Genomic DNA, 24810 nt, shown 5'->3' on the forward strand with positions numbered 1-24810 from the left:
TTTATTTTCTTTAAACACTAATTTTTTTTTTTAAGTTTTATTTATTTGAGAGCGAGCCAGCGCCTGCATGAGCAAGGGCAGGGCAGAGACAGAGACAGAGACAGAGACAGAGACAGAGACAGAGACAGAGAGAGGGAATCCCAAGCAGGCTCCACGCTGTCAGCGCAGAGCCCGACTTGGGGCTCAATCCGAGAACCATGAGATCGTGACCTGAGCAGAAACTAACAGTGGGACCCTCGACCGACTGAGCCGCCCAGGCGCCCCCGTGTGGTTTCTTAATAAATGGGATCTGTCACTCACTTTTAAAACTTCGGTTTCACCCGTAACTTGTCCATCTGGCTTCTCTACATCCATGAAGGTGCACTCCTGCAGAGCACAGGAGAACAGGAGCCGAGAAACTCTGGCTCCTTCAGAGGGGGTGGGCACTCTTGATCTTGCCGCCCCTCCTCCGTCCCCTGTTGTCCTAGCGCTGAGGCCAAACCTCACCCTGGCTGAGGACTCTCTTGCCCCGGCTCCTCACTCAGGGCCAACGTGCCCCTCGAGGCATCTCGGTTTATGACCCCAGCTTTATGCCCAAGTCACCGAAGAGACACATCTGAGATGAGCTACAACACGAACGAATGGGCAATTTTATTGATCTTTACCTCCTACCCAACCTCCTAGTAGTAGATACAGGCTGTGCGGTTTCCAGCAGGGATCTCAGGTGCAGGGGAAGTCAAGGGACAAGGTGAATTCTGGCAGGTTCCTCGCTGGCGGACCAAAAACCCACGTTTACTGCAATTCTCACAAACGAGCGCTGAAGATGAAGAATCACATTCTCACACCACCAGCACAGCTTAAATACTTCTTCGATAAAAACACTAATAATAAATTATCTTCAACTCAGAAAATAAAGTGTGCTCAGCAGAGTGACAGGAGGGTCCATTCATTGCATTGCACCAAGGGCTGGGCGAGGGAGGGCAGGCCTGGGCAGCTGTACCGGCGGGAGCATGGGGCCGACAGCACGTGCTGAACTTGGTCAAATGCATGCTTGATGCCAACGGCGGGTGGTGGCAGCCCCTAGGCCGCGGCCTGTCCCGCGTGGGATTCACCTGCCCCTCCTCCTCCTCACGTCCGCCTTGTCTTCTGTTTCTTGGCTTGTCTCTTTGCATCTTCTGGGCCGCTATTGTCAGAGGCTGTCTGGCCAAGAGCTCGCACACCCTGTAGTCGACTTGTCAACTGCAACAGCAAGGGAATGAGCTAGAACGAGAGAGAGAGAGAGTGAGAGAGAGGGATGCCAGGAGAATACTCTTGCCCAGAGGGACAAGGGAGCCTCACGTGTCAACACACCTCCTTCTTCGGGCAGCTCACCACCCACTGTGGGCTAACAGGTGACTCTTGGTTCAAGACGAGGTAGAGAGAGGCTTTGGCACTGGAGAGGGTTGGCAGACACACGGGGACAAAGGATTAGGGGAGATGTTACAAGAGGTTTATGGCCTTCAAAGGGGGCCTGAGATTTGACAAAGTACAGTATCTATTCTTGATAAAAGCCCTCAACAAAGTAGGAACACAGGGAACATACCCCTATATCATCAAGGCCAGATATGAACGACCCACAACTAATATCCTCTTCAATGGGGAAAACCTGAGAGCTTTTCCCTCAAGGCCAGAAACACGACAGCGATGTTCGCTCTCACCATTGCTATTTCACACAGTACTGGAAGTCCTAGCTTCAGCCATCAGACAAAAAAAGAAATAAAAGGCATCCAAATCGGCAAGAAGTCAAACTTTCACTATTTGCAGACTACACAATCCTTTACGTGGAAAGCCCAAAAGATGCCACCAAAAAACTGCTAGCACTGATAACACGAATTCAGCAAAGTCGCAGGACACAAAATCAACATAGAGAAATCTGTCACGTCTCTCTACACCAATAATGAAGTGGCAGAAAGAGAAATCAAGGAATTGATCCCATTTGAAATTGCACCCAAAACCGTAAGATACCTAGGAATAAACCTAATCAAAGAGGTAAAAGATCTGTACGCTGAACACTATAGAAAGCTTATGAAAGAAATTGAAGAAGACACAAAGAAATGGGAAAACACTCCATGCTCCTGGACTGGAAGAACAAACATTGTTAAAATGTCCATACTACCCAAAGCAATCTACACATTTAATGCAATCCTTATCAAAATACCACCAGGATTTTTCACAGAGCTAGAAGAAACAATCCTAAAATTTGTATGGGACCACAAGAGACCCTGATTAGCCAAAGCAATCTTGAAAAAGAAAAGCAAAGCTGGAGGCATCACAATCCCAGACTTCAAGTTATTATTATAAAGCTGTAGTGATCATGACAGTATGGCACTGGCACAAACACAGCCACAGAGATCGATGGAATAGAATAGAAAACCCAGACACGGACCTACAACCGTGTGGCCAACTAATCTCCGACGAAGCAGGAAAGAATATCCAATGGGAAAAAGACAGTCTCTTCAGCAAGTGGTATTGGGAAAACTGGACAGCAACAGGCAAAAGAATGAAACTGGACCATTTTCTAAAGTGTTTTTTTTAATGTTTGTTTATTTTTGAGAGAGAGAGTGAGACAGAGTGCAAGTACGGAGAGGCAGAGAGAGGGAGACACAGAATCTGAAGCAGGCTCCAGGCTCTGAGCTGTCAGCACAGACTTGAATGCAAGGCCTGAACTCACGAACTGTGAGATCGTGACCTGAGCCGAAGCCAGATGCTCAACCGACTGAGCCGCCCAGGCACCTGAACCTGGACCACTTTCTTACACCATATACAAAAATAAGTTCAAAATGGATGAAAGATGTAAATATGAGACAGGAAATCATCAAAATCCTAGAGATGAACACAGAAGTAACCTCTTTGACATCAGCTGTACGAACTAGACCTGTCTCCTGAGTCAAGGGAAACAAAAAGCAAAAAAGAACTACTAGGGTTTCATCAAGATAAAAATCTTCTGAACAGTAAAGGAAACAATAACACTAAAGAGCAACCTTTGGAATGGAAAATATATTTGCAAATGACATTATCTGATAAACGGTTAATGTCCAAAATCTAGAAAGAACTTATCAAACTCAATACCCAAAAAATAAATGATCCAGTTAAGAAATGGACAGAAGACACGAATAGACATTTTTTCACAAGGAAGACATCCAGATGGCTACAGACACACGAAAAGATGCTCAACATCCCTCATCATCAGGAAAATACAAATCAAAACCATGTTGAGATACCACCTCACACCTGTCAGAATGGCTAACATTAACAACTGAGGAAACAATAGATGTTGGCAAGGATGCGGAGAAAGAGGAATCCTTTTGCATTGTTGGTGGGAACACAAGCGGGTGCAGCCACTCTGGAAAACAGTATGGAAGTTCCTCAAAACATTAAAAATAGAACTACTGTACGACCCAGCAACGGCACTACTAGGTATTTATCCAAAGGACACAAAAATATTGATTCAATACTGATTCAAACATGTACCCCAATATTTATAGCAGCACTATCAACAATAGCCAAATTATGGAAAGAGCCCAAATGTCCATCAACTGATGCATGGATAAAGGAAATGTGCTACACACACACACACACACACACACACACTGTGGAGTATTACCTGGCCATCACGAAGAATGTGATCTTGTCATTTGCAACAACATGGATGGAACTAGAGTATATTGTGCTAAGCGATAGAAGTCAGTCAGACAAAGACAAGTATCGTATGATTTCACACATATGTGGAACTTAAGAAACAAAACATATGAACATATGGGAAAGAAAAAAGGGAGAGAGGGAGGAAAAACCATAAGAGACTGTTAGAGGTGATGGGGTAATGGGTTAAATGGATGACGGGAATTAAGGAGGGCACTTGTGATGAGCACTGGGTGTTGTATGTAAGTGATGAATCGTTAAATTCCACACCTGAAACTAATATTACACTACATGTAAACTAACTAGAGTTTAAGTAAAAACATAAACATTAAAAAATAATAATAAATTAAAAAGTTAAAAAAAAAAGCAAAGGAAAGAAAAGAGGACTGGGGACTGGATTTGAGGCCTTCGCACTCGCTTCCAACCCTGCAGTGTCGTATCTTCTGGAACACTGGACACCCCGCCGTGTGCGGGAAGATGTGTAACACTGGATGGAACCCTGCACTTTCTCGCAGGGCCTCTGCATTTCCTACCTTATCGTGGTTGTAGCCGGCCAACAGGACAAGCAGGGTCAGAGGCAGAGCGATGTAGGACCCCTGTGCGATGTCTTGCTCAGGCAGTTTCCTCTGTGGACACCAAGACCACCATTACTGCTTTACAGGCTCTCCGCTTCCCGGCCGCCCACCATCCCACAGCCTTGGCCTGCCCAGCCGGGACCCCGGGCATCCACGTGACCCAACTCTTGCTCTCCACGGCCAGGAAGTGCAGCGACTTGGGTATACTTTCAGGTGAATCCCCTGCTCCCCAAACTCCCCTGCTTGCTCTTTGACACTCTGGGCCAGACAGACGCCAATCACAAGGTAGGTCTCACCCTCTGAGCCTCCAAGAGACTGAGGAAACCGAGCTGTGGGGAGCAGGCCATCCCCGTGGCTGAGAAGTAAAGGGCCCCCTTGGCACTGAGTCCCGGCTACACACAGGGGCTCTTCCCTACAAGGGGGTACGGAGAACCCGCCGTGCTAGGCTCAGGCGCACAGTGACAGATGCACTGGTCGCAGAGAGTATCTCTAGTGATGGGAGGAGGCAGGCTGCCACTTGTCTCCTAGCGGCCATTTGCCCTTTCTTCCAACTTTCATCCGGGCCGATCAGAGTATACACACTTCCCGGCCTCCCCTGCAGCTAAGATAGCCATGGAATTAAATTCTGGCCAAGACCACATGGATAGAAGTGTTTGGTAACACATCCAGGCTGTTCGCTAAAAAAGCGGTGCTGTGCCCTCCCCTCCTGCCGGCCAGGAGTGCCATCCGTCAAAAAGGTGATGTGCTAGGGGACGGCAGAGCCCCAAGAGAGGGGAGGCTGGGCCCCCGATACCTTGGGGCTGCCGTACCATTCCTGTACTGCTCCATCCTGGATGCTGACATAAGACCGAAACTTCCATCTGACTAAAAGCCCCTGAAATTTTGGGTCTCTATACTAGCCAACGAACCTGTACCTTAGCTCACTCTATCCATGCAAAAGAAACAAATAATGGAAACTTTCAGATAATGACAGAACAAGTTAAGGAGCCAGAGCACTGTTTCTCAAAGTAATGTCTAGGGAACTTCCTTTCAGATTTCCAAGGTCAAAACTATTTTCATAACAACACTAAGATATTATATGCCTTTTTTGCCTTCATTCTTTCACAAGTGAACAGTGGACTGTTCTGGAAGTTACATGTGATGATGTCATCACTCTGAGAGATAACAGAATATGATAAATAAAAATACATTACACCCATGTAAACTAAGTCTCTTTTGGATTCTCAACAACTTTTAACAGGGTAATAGGGTCCTGAGACCGAAACATCTGAGGAGCATCCAGGCTGGAGAACGACTGTGGGGTCATTTTGCCCCAAGATGGTTGAGGCAGAATGGGACGGTCATTCAAAAATGAAAGAATCATTGGGATGAGCACTGGGTGTTCTATGGAAACCAACTTGACAATAAATTTCATATAAAAAAAAAAAATGAAAGAATCAGGGCAGGAACACATTTCTACCTCCAACGGCCCACTCCTGGATTATCCGATATGTCTTAGACCCCAATTTGCTCTCCGTGGAAGTAAATATTTAATGGCGAAACTGCAGAGTGATGAAGGCAATGAGCTTTGAGCTCAAGGCTCAGGTCTGGCCACATGACCTTGGGCAATCACGTGAAGCCTCGGGCCATTCGCTATTAGGTGGCGCTGATACCAAAAGCACCTGCTGCAGGGGAATGTGAAATTCAGCAAAATCAGCTACCTCAAGTGCCAGCAGTGCACGAAACACTGAGTAAAAAAATCAATGATGTGGCTCTCGGTTTGCATGTTGAACAAAAGAATGGAGTGGAGCACATACCAAGGCCCTCGCGAATGTGCAACATTGAGCCGCCCGTCCAGAAGGCTGTAATGCACTAGAAGCCATGTGATGTGAGACCCGCCACCTCCTCTGAGTCCCGGCTCTGCTGATCAACTGCAGGTAAGTTACTTACTCTCTCTGAGCGTCTGTAAAATGCAAGGGATGGCACCTTCCCAGAAAGGTGTGATGTGAGGACTAGCAGTGAGTACCCTTCAGGAGCAGGCACTCCCTTCCCTGGTCACTGGGGCCCTGGTCTCCCAGGTAACCTCTGGCAGGGGTGTGTTCTCAGAAGTGACAGGCACATTCTTGGCCAAAGCCGTGAGGCGTGGTGGCTGCCCGGCTGCCACCCAGCATCATGTTCCTGCCACCAGCTGCCAAAGCGTCTCCCTGGATCCAGATGAGTCTCTGGGGCGGGGGGGGATGCCCCAGACGGCTGCCATCAGTACCCTTCACAGAGGCCCTCTGCCTCTCACTGGGGTGGCAACGTGCCTCTACAGAGACAGAAGGTTCCCTACGTGCTCATGTCAGTGGCCCTTCCAATTGGTCCCAAACGTGGGGAATGAGGTAAGTGCTTCCTCCTGGAGTCATCAGAAAAACTCTCCACTTCACATAAAATTTTTATTTGCCAAGTCACTGAGCACGAGCCCCTCATCAGAGATGCTCAGAAACCAGCAGAAGAGCTGTGTTCAAGTGCCACGTCTGCTGCGCACAAGCTGGGGACTCAGACCACTCAGAATCCTCTTGGGTCTCATCTCTAGATGACGGAAAAGAATCCCTACCTACCTCGCCTCTAGGATGCTGTTTGAAAAGCACAAAATGGTCACTTGCTTGCATGTAGGAAAGATAAATGTGGAACTATTCTTTCTATCCTACACCAGGAAAAACCCTAAATGGCTAGAGATGGCAATGTATAAAATGTAACCATACAGGTACTGAAGGAAAAATAAATTCCTTTAAAACTGGGAGTGGGGGAGCTTTTCCAGACTAGGACTCAAATTCAGAAGCAAGGAGAAAAAGAATGGAACATTTAACATATAAAATAAATGTTTGCATAATCAAAATGAAAAAAGAGATGATAAATTAGGAAAAAATATGGACAACGTATATTACGAAGGTTTAACATCCCTCTTACACAAAGGGCTTCTGAAACATAAAAAACACCAACAATCCAGACAGATAGGTCCAGAAGTCAACAGTTCCCAGAAAGGGACATACCTGGGTTCTAAACCACGTGGAAGGATGAGAAATGCAGAGGACAGAGACATGGAGATACCACTTCTCATCCATTATACTGCAAAAAATCTTTAATTTGACAACATACTCTGCGGGGGAACAGGGGTGCTCGCATACGTAGCTGGTGGGAATGCAAATAGTACAGCCCTACGTACAGGAAGTGGCACCATCCAGCAAAATTCCAGGAGCATCGACCCTGTGATCCAGCAACTCTCCTTCTTGAAGTCTATTTCAAAGACAGACTGACAAACATCCAAAAACATGCACGCACAAGGCCAATCACTAAAGGGTCATTTGTAATGGCAGAAAACTAGGAATAACTCAAACATTCATCAAGCAGGGGCTAACAACACACCACAGTAGAGCCACACAGAGGAGTATTACATAGCCATTAAAAAGGAACAAGAAGTCACTAAATCCATTGCTGTGCACACAGTTATCTTTAGAAAGAAAAACTCTTCACGCTGATGAGGCCTACGACAACGGTCAACGCAGTAGCTACGGAGCCAGATTTTAGTTTTACTGTAGATCCCTGGGCTCCACTCTTACTACCTAAACCAAGTTCACACTCAGTAGGTCTGAGGCTGGGCCCTGGAGCCCATTTTTGTTGCTGCTGTGGGCATTTAATCCCCAGGTGATTCTACCGCATGCCAGCTTTGGGAAGCACTGGTCTAAAGAATTATCTCACGAATGTTAAAAATACATGTGTGTGTTGTTCTGTTTTGTTTTTCAGTCTGTTCAACACAGGATCCATTGGGCTCTACACGTTGCAAATGGCTCACAAAATGAGCAAGTTGCTTTTAACCTACAAGTATCCCACCCACCTGTGGGTTTTTTTTTCTTCCTCACTTGCAATCTGTCAAATCAATCAGTTTCCAGCTTATTGTCCTGCACTTTCCCATAACCTACATTTTGTTGACTACATCCTTGCAGCATCCTTTACATGTTCCTGTGTCCTCTCAACTTCCTGTAAACTGGCAGCCGGTTCTAGAAGTTTGGGTAGGGCAGGTGTCACGTGGCTCCGGCTGGAGGACCACAACACCCCCAATCGCGACACAGTGAAGAGCCTTGTTCCTAAAAATCACACACGAGCCACTGACCTAAACAAATCCCTTGCCCTCATTGACAACTTCCTCCTCAAAGGGAACCGAAGGCATCAGCACTCGAAAAAGCAGAAAAGCATCTAGGGAAATTGGGAGTGCGAAATCCAGAATGCAATCGGGCATCAAGGTGAGGGTCCCTCAAGCGGCCGTCCTCCCTCACCACCCCTAGAGGTTGTTTTCAACCACCCACCGCCCTTTCCTTACCGTGGGATTGAAGACCAAGGTGATGTGCTTATGGTAGCCCACTGCAGTGAAAGACACCTGAGGCAAGACGTAGTCATACTGGGATCTGGGGAGCGTGGAGTCCAGCAGCACAACGTAATTCTGTGCACAAGTAAGAAGTTACTTTTTACAAAGGACTTTATGTTTTGAAAGAAATCCCCAAGTTTACACATCCAAAACAAGGTTGCTAACTTCAGAGGAGGAACCTCAGTGGGCTCTTCCCTCGTTGACAGCCGTGTGTCCCGGCATCTCGGAGACTGTGTCTTCTGATAAAGCTTTCAGAGCCGGCGGCAATATTTTATAAGCATATTCAACCATGACATAATTGTGCTCCTTTGAGAATCTGACTTTATGAAACACAGAAAGTTATTACGAGCCAATCTGGATGAGGGACAGACATGATCGAACTGGGAAAGACTGCTTTCAATCCAAAGTGAGGTAGACTTTTAAGGCATGATAATTAAGCGGCTCACCGGCTGGCAAGTTCTAAGAACACAGCATCTCGGGAACGGTGCGGGCGACGGTCAGAGCCCACTCCACCGTTGGGTGCAGAGCCCAACGTGCTAGGCACCATGAGTACTGCCTTGGGCAAATACGGGCTGTGCTCTCAACCACGGACAAGGTCAGGTTTACTGCTCCCATCTCATAGCAGGCCGTGAGCCCAGGGGGAATCGGACCCCAAAGCCCATTACGCTTCCACACTGACGTGATGCTTACAGTGACTGCTGGGGAGCCTGGTGGCTCAGCCGGCTGAGTGTCCGACTCTTGGCTTCCGCTCAGGTCATGATCTCACGGTTTGTGAATTCAAGCCCTGTGTCGGCTCTGTGCTGACAGTGCGGAGCCTGATTGGGATTGTCTCTCTCCCTCCCTCTCTGCCCCTCCCCCACTCTGTCTCTCAAAATAAATAAATGAAACTGTAAAAAAAGCTCAATCTTTAAAAACAAATAAAAAAACAGCATACAGTGGCTATTTCAAAGGGCATCTCAAGAAACGGGGAGCAACTCCAAGCTTCCATCGCAACTTATTTCATTATCTTACAGCTGTTTCATGACAAAAAAGGCCACAGTTTATCATCCCCGCGGCAGGTGGTAAGAAGCCAGGAGAGGAAACGTCGTATATAGGCTCACTACTGACAGGTGCACGCCGAGCCCACCAGAAAAGAACCGAATTCTGTGCCAAGTTTGCTCCCAGCACCTCAACTACAACAGCCTGCTCTGTCTGAACACAACTGATAATAAACAGTCTAGAATCAGTAAACAACGTCCACCGTTAAGGCCTGAGTTAAATAAACTCATTATCATTATTTCCCACATTATGGACGGCTATGCAACCATGAGAAACCATGTTATAAAAAATGTAATGATGGGGAAAAGATTTCTGATGTATTCTTCACTGAAAAGCACGGATTATAAAACAATGTACCAAACAGTCCTAGCCTTATTAAACTAAATACACGTGTGTATGTATTAAACTAAATACACGTGTGTGTATTTACACACACACACACACACACACACACACACACACACACACACTGAAAAAAGACCAAAGGACACTGTCAGCACACTGACCAGGATTATTTCTAGATGATGGGACTGTATCTGATTTTGTTTTCCCCCCAAAACAACTCCTGCCGTGAATGTGTATTATTTTTGCAAACAGGAAAAGAGCAAATTAAGCAGAAGTAAATGCTACAGAGCCCACCCCCCTCTGATTCAGAGAGCACATCCACTGTCTCCGCGAAGGGAGATTTGGAGGGAGACGCAAGGACTGTTTGGGAGCCATGGGCATCAGTTACCTGGCCGTCCCGGAGCAGGGGAGGGAAGTGGAAGAAGAGAGACTGGCCCAGGGAGACCGTGTGCATTGGGCTGTCGAGATTTTCACTTTTGTAAAGCTTTACCTGGAGAGGAGAAACAAAGCAGGATGTACTTTCGAAATTAAAACATAATCAACATTTCATTTCCAACACTGCGTTTCATCCTCAGGATAGCTCATCTGTTGCAGGGGAAAAGGATCTTTGGAAACACAGATATTTGAAAGAGAAACCAGACACCCCCATCAGGAATACATAATGTGTTCCGCAATCACCTGAGCCTCCAGTTCCCTGACCTACATAGAAATGGAAGATTTTAAAATTGATTCCAGTGACTTTACGTTAATGTACAAAATGATAACAGTTAGTATGAGGGCCATGTTAAAAGGAATAGCCTCTGATATAGCTATAATATGCTGGGCAAGTGACAGGCACTTTACACACATTGTCACCAATCCTGGCTCTGAACAGGCATCATTATTACCTCTAGGGAGGCCCAGAGCCTGCATCACCTAAAGGCGCACAACTTATTCATAGTGGTGCCTGGGATTCAGCCCATGTCACTGAGGGTCTGGCCCATGTGGCACTGCCTCTCCATCGGCTATACCCTCAACCCCACAAGTATTCCTTAAGTGCACGACACATTCCCATTTTGCATTTGGTTTTCCAGGCTGCTTCCAGAAGCAGTTCAGTCATTTGTTTCTAGCCTTCCTTTCTCTCTGGCCTGTTCTCATTCTCTCTACCACAAGCAACGGGACGTGAGGAGGTACGGTCCCGCCTGATGCAGAAGGCTGTGGGGCTCGAGCCTGCACCCGCCACAGAAGAACGCCATGGCCGCCCCTCTCCAGGGTCCACGGCGACACTTTTCTATAGAACACACAAGTCACGAGGAATTTGCCTAAAGTAAGCCACAGACTGGAGGCCTAAGGGTCACTTCCAAGACCACACATGTGTCCTTTTGCCCTACACAGTGTTCTAAGCAAAACTCAATTCATTGCCTGTTTTTACAAATCAAGTGATTTCAAATAACTCTAAGTTCCATCTTCTCTGGAACACTGGGAAGTGATGCCAACCCTGGGCCAGAGCTCCGACACGACAACCATCCCACAGAGCCGAGGAGCGGTGGGTGCACCCTGCCCAGCCCTCTTCACCCTGGTGTTGCCCTGCCTGGCCCCCACGAGCAACATGCTTGCCACCCTGGAAGGAAGGGTGAGTTGAGAGGGGAGTTAAAACCTAAGCGTACATTCTCTCCCAAGTCAAACACATCACTGTACATAAAATTACAAGCGCCTCTGAAAAATACACCCTTGTGGCAATTCACTGACATTTTTCAAGGGATCGTAGGGCCTTATATAAACATTTCATTAACTGTAGACATGGAGATTTTGTTAGAACCTGAAGACGCCTTAAGAGGGTTGCACAGAGGAGAAACCAGTGGTCCAGGGGCATGAAGTGACTGCCCGTGGTGGCAGGGCAAGCAGGACACAGCTCAGACTGTCCGACTCCTAGTCCCCTACCCACACCTTCACGCTGGACAGAATTCTACAAGTTACAAGGCACTGTGCCCTAAAATCATGTCTCTGCTTTCAACTCTAGGTCGTACTAAGCATTCATTAGGTGTGTACCACAAAGCTTCCAAAGCTATATTTCTATGAATAGCTAAACAAAGTTATCTGAGAGTACGACCCCTCCTACGCTTCTCAGAGCCAAAAAGGCCATAACAGTAAGAAGCTGGCCTTACCCATAATGTAGGGAGATACTCAGAGGAAGTGATCACGTTTCCACTTAGGTCGAATTGATTAATCTGCCGGAAAACTATGATGTTTACATCATCGATGTCGTTATTGCCGACCTGGAAAGAGACCGGGAGCGTTGGCAGTGAGGAAGCTGGGAGGCGAACTTGCTGGGTGACGTCCCAGGAGCTATTTCAGAGCAAATTTCACTTCTTCAGTAAGGGGGCCAAGTTCACCAAGTCCAAGGGCACAAACTGACAGTGAGGAGGTAGGCTACGGCTGGCCCACAGACACAACTTGTTTGATGAGCACAGCATTTTTTCCCCCTAAGTTTCAATTATCTTCTCCAACGTTTTAAGAGAGAAATTTCATACACAAAAAGAGCCAGGTTTTCTGGCCTCTCTTGGAAATAGAGAAAGATGTTCTTGCCTGGCAGCAATCATCAGGGGCTGAGCAATGGCTGTCCCGTGGGTGGGTGGGTGGGTGCCCTCCTGTTTGTGACTTTTTCGTATCTGCCGGGCCATGGTCCCCATGACCACCCGTGATCCTGGCCTTAGTTAGTCACCATGGCAGAGAAACACGCAATTTAAAGATGCAGCCATCACAGCCTGACGCCATAAAGACATCCATAAAGAAAATCCACTTCCCAGCCAAATGGTCCTACATGGCCCACCACTCTCCTGACCCCTCATAATCTTCGTGCCTAATGCCCCCTGATCAAGCCACCAAGGGGCAGCCCCCCATCACACCCAAGCCCTCCAGTCTAGCAAGCAAGAGTTATTCCACGGGGAAAAAGCTTCACTTCAAATGATTCTCAGGCTGCTTCCCACGAGCTGCGGGGAGGGCTGCCTCTTTAGGGATCAATTAGCGAAGTCGTGATCAGGAATATCAAGAGACTCCACCCACCAAATGGAAAAAGCAAGGTCATCTGGATATAAGGAGGTCCAACGGCCCCACCACCAATTAAGCCCATGTTGTCTTTATTATCCTCCCTTGATCTGAAATGCCACTTAGACACTGAGCTCCTCAACTTGGAGGATAATGATCAGAGCTTGCAGTGAGACTGAAGAGACAACAGCTCAAATTTCTCTGGATTCACGACAGCCATGCTGCTCATTAAAAGCCCGCAGGAGATGCTGCTTGTGAAGATGACACTATTCAAAGAGGACCCTTAATTAGGGCCCAGAGCTCCCCCCGGCAAGAGATGAAAGGCAGGCAGCCAGAGAAGCACTGCAGGGTTTCTGCCGCGGAGCGTGGTGCCTTACCGCGATCTCCCGGTGGTGGGGGAGGGCCCGCTCGATGTGCTCGTTGCCTTCTGCCTTGAGCTGCACGTGGTACACACATCCCGGCTGCAAGCAAACGCAGGGGTCACGCCTCTCGAAAGGGGCTCGTCGCCTGGAACCTGACCTGCGCCTGCTCTGACCACAGGCCCTCAACGCGACCGCGACGCCATTTCCACCCGTCGCCGGTCCCAGTCTGCGGCCTGTTAACCTGCTTAAGAGTCCCTTTTAAAAGCACCCTGATGAAGGAACATTTATCTCAAGGTCTGCAATTCCTTCAGTCCCCAAGGAAAATTAGATTTGGCTTCCTATTCCAAAATCGTAAGCAAAATATGCTTATTTTGACAAAACTGTGCTTATAGTGCTGTCCACCCCCCACATACACGCAGGGTGTGGTATCTGCAATGACAACTCCCAAATGCTTACAATGCACACGATTTCTGGGAAGTGAGATTTGAAATTTTTCTTTAAAAAAAAAACTTGCTCTGGGGCACCTGAGTGCCTCAGTCAGTTAAGCATCTGACTCTTGATTTCAGCTGAGGTCGTGATCTCATGATTCATGGCTTCGAGCCCCGTGACAGGCTCTGTGCAGAGCCTGCTTGGGATTCTCTCTCCCTCTCTCTGTGCCCCTCCCCTGCTCACATGAGCTCGCTCTCTCTCTCTCTGTCTCTCAAAATAAGTAATAAACTTAAAAAAAATTTGTTCTTCCTAAAACTTTGTATCCTAATGCTCAAATTTATAGGAGTACATATTTACCAAATAAATCATTACTCTAAGAAAACTTTTACAGCAACCAATTTCTGATCAATAGCACAAGTGACCTAATGACACGGTAGGATCTAAAGCAAGAGGCCGAGGTCAGAGGTGTCTATGTGCAGCTAATGGGGGACAACCCTAAGATACAACTGTTTATTTTTAAACTAGCGTGGATAATATGGTTCTGGTCTCCTAAAATAATGTGTGCTTTGATAGCTGTAGGGTGTGTTTTTTTGCCCTTTCAAGATTGCCTGTTTGGATATGCTGCCTGAACTACTTTATAATGACCACATGGCACCTTTACAAAGACAAAAAGCTATTGTTTTTTAAAAAGTGAGAACACCTCTGTGATGGCCATAATCGTTGACACATTCACTGACTTTACAGCTCGGTGAGGACTGGCAGCACGGGGTTCAGTTCCAAATGGTCACGTGTGGCCCAGAGGGCAAGGGACATGAGTAATCACTTGGGAAGACAAAGGCACAGTCCTGCCCACTTGCTCACGCACCTGGGCCACGGGGAGGTCATCGGGGCAGCGGCTCCGTCCCACCCAGCTCCCTCCTCCCTCAGGACCCGGGCCGACCAACTCGGGGATTCACCTTCAGCCTCTGGCAGGGGTGTCTCGCCCCAGATGTCCTGACAACGTGCCGGGAAAGGTGAAATGAAAGACCGGACCCTGACTAGGGTCAAAATCCCTAGGAAATCTTCAGCAAGGGCTCTCCAGCCCGGTGTCCTCTGGGGGACGGGCACACTCAATCCCAAACCCTCGCAGAGCAACGTCTAAGGCTGTCCCTCCAGCACCTGTGGCCTGGCAGGTGGAAGGCGAGGGCTGCCACCAGGGTGACTCTAAAACCCACTGAGAGCGCTAATAAATTCACACCTATTAGGAGGGGGAGGGTGTCTCAGAGCATCAATTACAACAGAAATCTATTGTGCTGGAGAAAGAAACTATATTCGATTTAATTAAATAAAACGCGTGAAGATGGCGAGTTGAGAGCACGTCTGGGCCAGCAGGACACTGGGGGAACCCAGAAGTGGGGGGAGAATTTGTGTTCCTGCAACCGTGAGAGGGAGGTAAGCCGAGAACACAGAGTCCACCCAGGGGAAGGGAGGCTCCCCTAGGCCCAACCTGCACAGGCCCCCACGCAGACCCCGTCTCACACTGCTGCCTCACAAAGCTGCACACCGAAACCCCAGCTGGCAGTGACCGTCAGGACCGCCTCGAGGAAAGTCTTGTTTGTTGTTGCTTATTAACTACTTGCTGAGTCTCCGTGCCAGGACCACTGCATGTGCTACACGTATCAACTTACTTATACTTACACCTGTTTTATGTCACGCTCATCCTCACAAAGATGACAAAACAGATACAGAAAGGAAAAAACCTTGCCTGAATGTAAACAGCTAAGAAATGACAGAGGCAGGCCTCAAACCCAGGCAGATGGGAGCAGAAGGGCGTCTGCACAGCCTTTAAAAAAGGACAAAACTACAAAGGCTGGGCTTGCACTGAACGCATGAGACCAAGGACCTGGCTCCCACGACATGTCTCCTCTCCCTGGGCTCTGGCTGCGGCAGCATGAAGCTATGGAACACCCCTGCTGGCCTGTGTATTCTCTGTGGGAAGCAGGCCTGGAGGACAGCAGAGAGCAGGTCCCTGTGGCAGCATGTTCCTTGGGGGCAGGGCCTTCCCACACAGCGGAGGACAGCTAGGAAGGAGCATCTCAGGAAGGCCTGTGTGGACTCCTAAGGATGGCAAGGTAACTGTCACCTTGATGCTGCTGGTGAGAACATGCGGGAGAGAAGGAGCAGTGGGCAGAGTGGGCGTGGGGAGCCCCCCCAGTCAGTGTGCATCCAGCTGGACCATCAGAACATACGTATTCCAGTCCTCAGCACAACCAGGGAAGACACCCCCGAGTCCGTCCTCCTCCTTCGGCTTGAACACCTCCAGCTCACCAGGAAACCTTGCAACCTGCCTCCCAGGTACCCCAACATCTGACACTGGGGAGTCCTGGACAATGGATGGGAGTATTTTTGTTTTGGGGAAAGAATAGCTTTGCCCCAACCTATCAAATGATTTATTTTCAACATTTATTTATTTTTGAGACAGAGCATGAGTGGGGGAGGAGAGAGAGAGGGAGACACAGAATCCGAAGCAGGCTCTAGGCTCTGAGCCATCAGCACAGAGCTCGACATGGGGCTCAAACTCACGAACCGGGAGATCACGACCTGAGCCGAAATCAGACGCTTAACCGACTGAGCCACCTAGGTGTCCTGCCCCAACGTCTCTAAATCAACTGGCAAGCTGCTTTACATGCGAGCTCATGTGATTTGGACAAACATTACCCGTCTGTGGAGCTATGTGTGCCTGTCTCTACGTGAACTATGAATACCCAGTCCGTGCATCTGAGGGCCCAGGGGCCCCACCCCGGATCCAAGTGGCCCAGTCCGGCAGGTGCTGTCCAACCCTGCCAGTGACCACATGGAACACAGGTAAGGTCTGCCAAATGAGCAAATGAATGAATGCACACATAAAAACTGAGGACAAAGCACCATAAACCCTAAACTGAATGCTGCAATTGAGGAGTGAGAAGGACAAATGAGTTGTATGGACACACAAAGAAGTTCGGGGTTTGTGTTTTTTGTTTTTTTTTTAATTAGTTGTTAACACCTAGAAATCAGGAGCTTTCACACGGAAATCTAAACTTGTGACTTCCCTTTTAACAATGCAAAGGATCTGGCAGCCCCGAGTCTGTCTTCCCACATGGCTACAGGGAGCTGGGGTTCAGTGGCAGCTGCCCCCTCTCGAGTTCACCAGCCCCGCGTGTGCACCCAGCACCCTTCAGCAATTCACAGGTCTCTTCCGGTCCCACAGGCATTTGGCGTAAGAGCCCCTGCTTAAGCCGTGACCACCCGATGCAGGCAAAAGCTGCACCAACCCACCGTTTCCCAACTTTAATTTGCCACAAAACCCCAACCCAATGTGTCAGCTCCGTGAAAGGTAAGCTGTGCCAGTTAAGATACGGAAAGATGCTTCCAGAGCCCTAACCCTGCAGCCCCAACCCCCCTGCCCAGCCTGTTCCTAGCAATGAGCAAATGCCCAGCCTGTTCCTAGCCGTCCTGGGGGCAGGCACCACAAGGCAGCTGTCAACAACACAGTGTGCAGACACCCACTAATAAAAGATGTCCAGTCTCACCAGCAATCCACGAAGTCTGAACTTGCCCTCCTCATCCGTCACGGTGTCTTCTCCGTAAATACTGCAGTCGTTCTGTCCCACGGCTTCCACGGCCACACCCTGTTCTGGTTCTCCGTTTAAAGAAGAAACTGTACCATAGCAACTAGAATGGCGAGACAGAGCATGATATGCCCGGGGTTTTCTGAAGCACACAAAGGATTTAAGGTAAAGCGTTCTGCCTTTACTGACAATTCATAGTGCAAAGCAGTCCGGTGGGGAAGTGTACCTCGATGAGCCAAGGGGATTTGGTTCTGGCCTTGTCACTTCCAATCCGGCCTTCCTGGCTGAAGGCCCGAGCCTGCCTGAACGCTGCCATCAGTTTCTCTCCTCGTACGTTTTAACGGACGCTCCAGGAAATTACAATTAATGGAGGCCAAGCCTTATTTTATTCCACTTTACCTTGCTTTCATTAAGCTTTGTTTCAAATAATGAAGCATTCCATGAAATGCAATGAAAACAGTTTCTCATTCTCTACACTCGTTTGAAAATGGCCCATTTTCCTAAACTTCTGACCAGCCAATCTTCATCTCAAGCGCTCTTGCGACTGTTTACAAATACGTACAGTGTGTGTATGAATACCTTTCCGGCTACGTAGAGCTAACAGAGCTAACGTATGGCGTGTCGTACGCGTGTACGAGTATCTGTGTAAACCATCTCTGGAAGTGCTCTGACACACCGCAAAACCTGATGAGCTGAAACAAGGAAGGGGAACCGAACGTTTTACACTCTCGCCAACATTCTGCAGCCTTACTCCAGTGAGTTCATTTCCTTGTTTTAAAAATTTAATTTGAATTTCAAGCTCTTGTACAAATAAAATTTTTAAGCAACTAAATGGGTACTCTCAGGCCAATTTCAGAATAGGAACTTCGTGACAGAATCGCTGATTTGGAGGGATCTGAAGAAAACAGGCAGCCGTCAAAACTCTCTGGGCCTGGTCTCTTACCGCCTCTGCCTCCCACGTGAAACCCGAATGCAGGCTGGGTGAAGGCTCCGGGTCACGGAGGTCTGAGTGGGGCTCCAGAACCTGGGCCTGGGGGACAGGGACAGGCAGGCTGCGTACCTGTAGGCCGTTCGGTACCCGGTGACGGAGATCTTTAAGTTCTGCCCCTCCTGCACCTCGATCATTTGTGAGGACGGCTCAAACCGGAACTCCTTCATCATGGGTTTGAAGTAATACTGGCCAGGGCTCTGTGGAGAGACACCCACGGACTGAACCTAGGCTGCCCCATCTACATATGGCTTCACACGGGGCGACTAAAGCCAGCAGGGACCGGAATTCGGCCACCAGAGCCCCAGGGCTTCCTATGCAGACAAAAATGGTGACTCTGCCTCTCGAGGAAATGGTTACATGAAGCAATTACAACTCTAATAGCAGCCGGCATCACATGCCTTTAATTCAGCGAGGCAGAAATCAATTTGAATTTTATGAATGAAGAAACTGAGGCTCAGAGAGGTCAAGTAACTCCCCTGAGATGACACAGTACATAAGCAGCGGAGGGAAGATTCGTGGCTGGGTGTGCATCAGTGCACAGCACATGACCTTTCAGATACGCCTCGCTGCCTGCATGTGACGTCCCTGGAGCAGTCCCTTTACACCCAGGCCTCACAGAATGGCCAGCTAACGTGTACTTGCTGAGTCCCCACCACTCAGGGCCTCAGGTTACATCCGGAATGAAACGCTGCCATCCTCCCATCATGGGGAACACGGTTTGCAGAACAAACACAAGCGAGCCACCAAATAAGACTCGGCATTGTAAACAACGCGATGTTGTGGTCAAACAAAGGGATGCCTAGGAGAGGAGCCGCTGAGGCCACGGTAATTAATTACGCTGTCTTAGTGACAAGCCGGTGGCCAGAAAACAAGTGTGTGCGGAAGGGAACAAGAATCGGCAGCATTAAGTTCTAGTAAGAGCAATACCCTAATTATATTTGGTCCCCTAAGAAACGTGCAGCACTCAACACTACTCTTCTGTTCTCAGGTTGTCAAGCGATACCTAAGTCACGCAAGCCATGTCCCTGCTCCCTTGTGGGAACACGGGCAGGTGGCACATTACGGGACACTTTACCAGGTTTGAGAACGTCAGAATGCCATTGTCCTGAGTCAAGAGGTTGGATCGAAAAACACCACCACTGAGGGACAAGAGGACCCCGGGGAGGGGCTGGTCATCTTCCGCCTTTATCTGGGGGCAAGAAAGAACAGCAGAGCAAGGGCAACTCCGTTAGCCACTGGAGGTAACATTTCAAAAGCCAAGAGGCAATTCTTCTGAGTTGTTTTTCTCTTATTGTTATCCATCGGTAGACAGAAGGTCTACTCTTCGTCCCCAGGGGTAACTAATGTTAATAGTTTGGTACGTCGCTTTCCAGAACGGCTTCTACGCCCACATAAACGTGCAAACATTACAGCTAGCGCTGACCGACTGGCAAGTTTACAGCAGGGAGGGTGGGCAGGTGGCCCAAGCTCTGCACCTGCTGCTTCTCTCAAGTACGGATCCCGGCCTCCCTCCCCTGCCGGGCCACATATCTACCGCACTGTGTCTTAATGCACATCATCCTAAAGCAGGGGGCGGCCGAGCTCTGCATGAAGACCAGCCACCTACTTCTGTGATAGGAAAGGAGACGATTGAAACTTCCTGGAACATGTGTTCCTTGTGCACTTGTTTGCCTCTGTTCCTGGGAGTAGAACTGTTGGATGTTGTGCACTTTGAATTCAGAAAGACACCCCCACATTGCACACCAAAGCGGCCATAACCAGTTACAGTTCCATGAATTATCTATGCGTGGGAAAATACACACAAAAAAATGGATACTGTCTGAATCACTGCAAATCTAAGCTACATCCCAGTGTTTCGATGATAACTTCCTTCAGTCACTTCTGAAGTTGGGCATTTCTTCTAGTTTATCAGCCACTGGTATTGCTTCTGTAAACTGCCTTTTCATATACTTTGTGGTTCTTATTTCTATCAAATTGTCTTTTTCTTATCAATTTTAGGAGTTCCTTATCATCTTGGGTATTTCTCATGATATAAAGATTTCTTCCTGGTTTGAATGTCTTTTAATTTGCTTTAAAAATGAATGCTGCGTCGGGGCGCCTGGGTGGCTCAGTTGGTTAAACATCTGACTTCAACTCTGGTCATGATCTCACCATTCCTGAGTTCGAGCCCCGCCTTAGGCTCAGAGCCTGGAGCCTGCTTCAGATTCTGTGTCTCCCTCTCTTTCCTCCCCTCCTCCACTAACGCTCTGTCTCTCTCTCAAAAATAAACAAACATTAAAAAAAATTATCAAAAAAAATGCATCCTGTGCTACAGAATTTGAAATCTGTATGTGATGTAATCTGTCCTTCTTTTCCTTGAGCCTCCCTCTATGTTGAAAATATTCACACTCAAGGACCTCCAGACTCACTCCGGGCACCACACACTTCTTCCCAGGAAGGATGGTTAAGAAGAGAGAGACATCAAATACTGCTACAGGAACATTCTGTCCTTTTCCACAGAACACAGTTAAGCATGAGAGTTTAAAGCACTTCCCAAAAGGTAGGCAAACAAGCTAAAGTCAACAGGTCTCCAAATTATGCTGAGTGAAAGAAGGCCTCCCCAAAGGAGTACATCCTATATGGTTCCATTTGTGTCAAACGCTAGAAAATGCAAACTAATCCGCAGTGACAGAAAGCAGACCAGATGAGCAGGGAGATCGGGAGGGAGGGGGTATCAAGGGGTACAAGCACACTGAGCAGGGTGCCTGACTGTCACTATACTCCCGGGTGCACCCGTGTATGTTGAAACTAGCAAATTATATGCTTTAAGTGCAGTTTATCATGCGCCAATTATAACTCAATAAAACCACTTTTCGAAAACGTAAGGGTTACCTCAAAGCTTACGCCGGCCAAAGCATAAGCCTTAAAGTCTCCTATGGTTCCCTCGACCGCAGTCAAAACGTAGCCTTCCTTCTGCGAGGACACCGTGTACTCCAGGTCACTGTGCAGGGGCCCGACGCTAAACAAAAGAAAGCAAGAGCACGTTGGAGATGGCTGCGCTTCACGCCTGCAGGAGGCCTCGCCGGCCCCACGGACACCTGCTCCCAAACATGTGCTTTGTCACGGGCTTACCTGTAGGCACCTTTGTCATCAGTGAAGACTGTGATCAGGGGTGAGCTCGCCCCCTTTTCACTGATGACGATCTCGACTCCCTCCAACTCCGGGTGGATCTGGCCTTCCAGAAATAAGCCTGCTTTCCCATGGATCTCAATCAGCTTCCCTGGGCAACTTTCTAAAGACGGAACAAATAGAAGAACGGGACTTAGCTGCAGTGGGATGGGGGCATTTTGGAAGGGGGTTTCCCGTTAAAGAAGGGCTTGAAACTGAGGTATATGAACCTAGTTCCAAAGGAGGCTGTTCACTATATATATCAGAAACCTCAGTAATTGGGTGGCCCACACCTCCCTCCATTCCTGAAAGAGTTTGCTCAATGGTCAGGAACGTGAGCACACAAATCTAACAAGGCTGGGTTCTCACTACCCCTCTCTCCACTGTCACAAGGCCTTTCTGGTGGAGGAGAGGCCGTGCAGCTGGACCCGGCGGGGAAGACGACCCCAAACAAGATGCCCACTGGGAAGCCACACTATTCAATACACTCTCCTGCCAAGCACAAACTGCATAAATGCCCAGGATCCACTGAACCCATGACGCTAGAGAAAACTGTTGGAAGCCAAAAGACAAATACCCCACCAGCAGTCACTTTAAATTGTCCAGTCCCAAAAAGACCCTCTCTCGCTCCTACCAACAGATACACACACCATCAACAGTTCACACATATGATGCCTAAAGCTCTCATTTCAGCACCGGATGGTTTTGCTTTTCACCTACCTTTCAGTAACAAACTAAAAACATCAGGGAAAAAAGTAATCCTTCCTCAGAAAGATCACCCAACTTCTAATAACCACAGTAACTTTCGGGACACCTGGGTGCTCAGTCGGTTGAGTGTCCGACTTTGGCTCAGGTCATGATCTCACGGTTCGTTAGTTCGAGCCCCGCATCGGGCTCTGTGCTGTCAGCACAGAGCCTGGATTCGGCTTCAGATTCTGTGTCTCCCTCTCTCTCTGCCCCTCCCCTGTTTGCACTCTGTCTCTCTCTCTCTCTATCAAAAATAAACGCTAAGTAAATAAATAAATAAATAACCAGTTACTTTCACGGACTGAGACGATCCATTCACTCAGCCACTCACCAAACGGTAACAGCTATGTGCCAGTGCCAAAGGGGATTATAAGGAGCCCTACAAAGATGGTTTCACTGTAACATCCACACAAAATAAATTTTTAAATGCAGGTAAAAGGAACGGTGAACTGCAAAGATGTGTCACTGGCTCACCGAGTTGACACTTACCTCCGCTGACAGTGGCTTCCATGGACGGGGGATAGAAGAGTAGCTCTTTAGAGGAGGGTGTGACGGTGATTTTCTCTCCAGACCTAAAACAATGAAAATACTTCCATTTGGTTGGTTTTGCCCTCGGTTAGGAAGGGTACGAGAAGAGAGGACGCCGTAGAGAGAGAGCTCACCGTGCCCAGTAAGAGAAGTCATAGGAGAAGGGGCCTTGCAACTCGTCGACCATCTCCTGCGCAGGGGGTTTGGTCCTTCCTTCCCCAGCGTCGTCCTTGCCGTTCTTCTCCCTCTCCTGCCGGCGGCTCTCGATCTCGGCCAGCTGCTGCTCCCTCCGCAGCTCCTGCACGGACTTCAGGGGGCCCAGGACCAAGGCGGGTTCACTGTCTATGGAAGATCTGGAAGAAAGGAAGGCGCAGCCTAGAGCACGTGGTCACTTACCCCCCGCGGTCGGTGGGAACCGGACATTTCTAGAAGGAGTCACCCGTCAGTAAAAGCCTGACCGCCTTCTGATGCCACCCCAGCGGCACACTCTGCTCCTGTTCTGCATCAACGAATCGCTTTCCAAAAAATAAAAACTGAACTTCTTTGTGACAGTAGCAGTATCTAGTAGGTCCAGGGAACCAGTAACCAGGACAAATGACATTCCCTAACCATGTGGAATCCACATTCCAGGGGGGAGAGACAGACAATAAACAGAAAATGATGTCAGACTGAATACAAGGGAGTAAAATAAAGCACCGTGGAAGGAGACCGTGCTGGCAGCGTGGGGGCGCTGTTCTTTACCGGGCTCCCGGGGTGGGGAGTGTGTTGGGCAAGGAAACAGCGAGTAAAAAGCCCTTGGAGCCTCGGGGGCAGCTCCCCTGCCATGCCCAGGGGACAGCAAGGAGACTGAGGTGGCCTGGGCAGCGGACCCAGGGAAGAGTCAGATGCGTCAGAGGGTCCAGGGGGAGCAGGTGTCAGACCCTGGATTTCATTCTGGGTGGGATGGAGAGCCACTGGAGTTGTAAGCGGAGGAATGACAACGTCCCTACTTTAAAAGGCCTCTGGCTTCTGCACAGAGAACACAGGCAGGAAGCAAGAGCCCATACAGGAAAGCCAGGCAGGACGGCCGTGGCAAGGATCCAGGCAAGAGACAGTGGATGGGACCAGAGTACCGAGGCAGCGTGCTGAGAAGGGACAAGATGATGGGCATATTTCAACTGCAAAGCCAAGGATCTGCACGTGGACTGGCTGGGTACGGATGCAGGGGAAAGAAGAGTCGAGAACCATCGAGAAAGAGGACAAAGGGTAGGTCTGTGGAGGGCGACAACCAGGAGTCCGGTTTGGGAGCCGGGGAGCACAAGATCCCCATGAGGGATCCAGGTGGTCCTGTCCAGCTGAAACACGCATCTTCTACAATCCCCAGCACAAGCAACCAAAACAAAACCCCCCTCCGAGGTTTCAAAGATATATTCAACAAAGGCTGAAAATAAGGTAATACACGGTCGCTACTGGTCCAACCAATAATTGCTACTTTCCAAGCAGGAGGAGGGTAAAAGGCACTCTTCCAGCACCAGGCAGCGCCCTGGGCCCACCAGGAACATGCCCAAGTCCTTTGCCTAGACCCCTGGCCGCCCTGGGGAACGGGGCACCCCTTCAATCCACTCCCCTCAGCCAGGGGCCGAGGGCCGTCCCCGACACTCGTCCCGCCTGACCCCACTGGTCGGCGATGCCACATGCTGTCAACTCCATCTCCTCGACAGCCCCCCCAGGCGTCCACTGCTCTCCAGCCCCACTACCGTGCATCTGGCCGAACCTCCACTGACTCCCACCTACACCCCTGCGAGGGCCTCCGCCCCCTGCCTCATGCGGCTTCTTCTGTGTGTCCACTCAGCAGCCAGGGGGATCTCTGTGAAGCACAAACACCATCCCTCTACTTAAACACATCACAATGTCTGTGCGACAATGCTGAGACCCTTAACTCGGGCTGGCCCTACAGGGCCTACCTCCCCCCCCCACACACACCCCCAGCATCCACGGGGTCCAATTCAAAGCCCTCATC

At 49.0% G+C, this 24810-nt stretch overlaps 1 protein-coding gene across 2 annotated transcripts in view; it reads right to left on the bottom strand.

Moving 5' to 3' along the window:
* Positions 1 to 601: 601 nt before the first annotated feature.
* The window catches only part of LOC132689747 (BOS complex subunit NOMO1), a 55563-nt gene continuing 31354 nt past the window's right edge, over positions 602 to 24810 (bottom strand). The window contains exons 19-31 of one of the 2 annotated variants that reach the window (XM_078439963.2): positions 22946 to 23164; positions 22773 to 22855; positions 21501 to 21660; positions 21261 to 21387; positions 19465 to 19578; positions 18459 to 18586; positions 17360 to 17501; positions 13398 to 13481; positions 12141 to 12251; positions 10385 to 10486; positions 8569 to 8688; positions 4191 to 4283; positions 602 to 1239 (exon numbers count right to left, since the gene is read on the bottom strand). In XM_078439963.2, coding sequence (XP_078296089.1) covers positions 1108 to 1239; positions 4191 to 4283; positions 8569 to 8688; positions 10385 to 10486; positions 12141 to 12251; positions 13398 to 13481; positions 17360 to 17501; positions 18459 to 18586; positions 19465 to 19578; positions 21261 to 21387; positions 21501 to 21660; positions 22773 to 22855; positions 22946 to 23164 — 1615 coding nt within the window. In that variant the 3' untranslated portion in view covers positions 602 to 1107. The remainder of the gene's footprint in view (positions 1240 to 4190; positions 4284 to 8568; positions 8689 to 10384; positions 10487 to 12140; positions 12252 to 13397; positions 13482 to 17359; positions 17502 to 18458; positions 18587 to 19464; positions 19579 to 21260; positions 21388 to 21500; positions 21661 to 22772; positions 22856 to 22945; positions 23165 to 24810) is intronic. The other variant, XM_078439964.2, reaches the window with a different exon arrangement.

Source organism: Panthera onca, chromosome E3 (assembly GCF_046562875.1).
Source record: "Panthera onca isolate mPanOnc1 chromosome E3, mPanOnc1 haplotype 2, whole genome shotgun sequence".
Classification (NCBI taxonomy): domain Eukaryota; kingdom Metazoa; phylum Chordata; class Mammalia; order Carnivora; family Felidae; genus Panthera; species Panthera onca.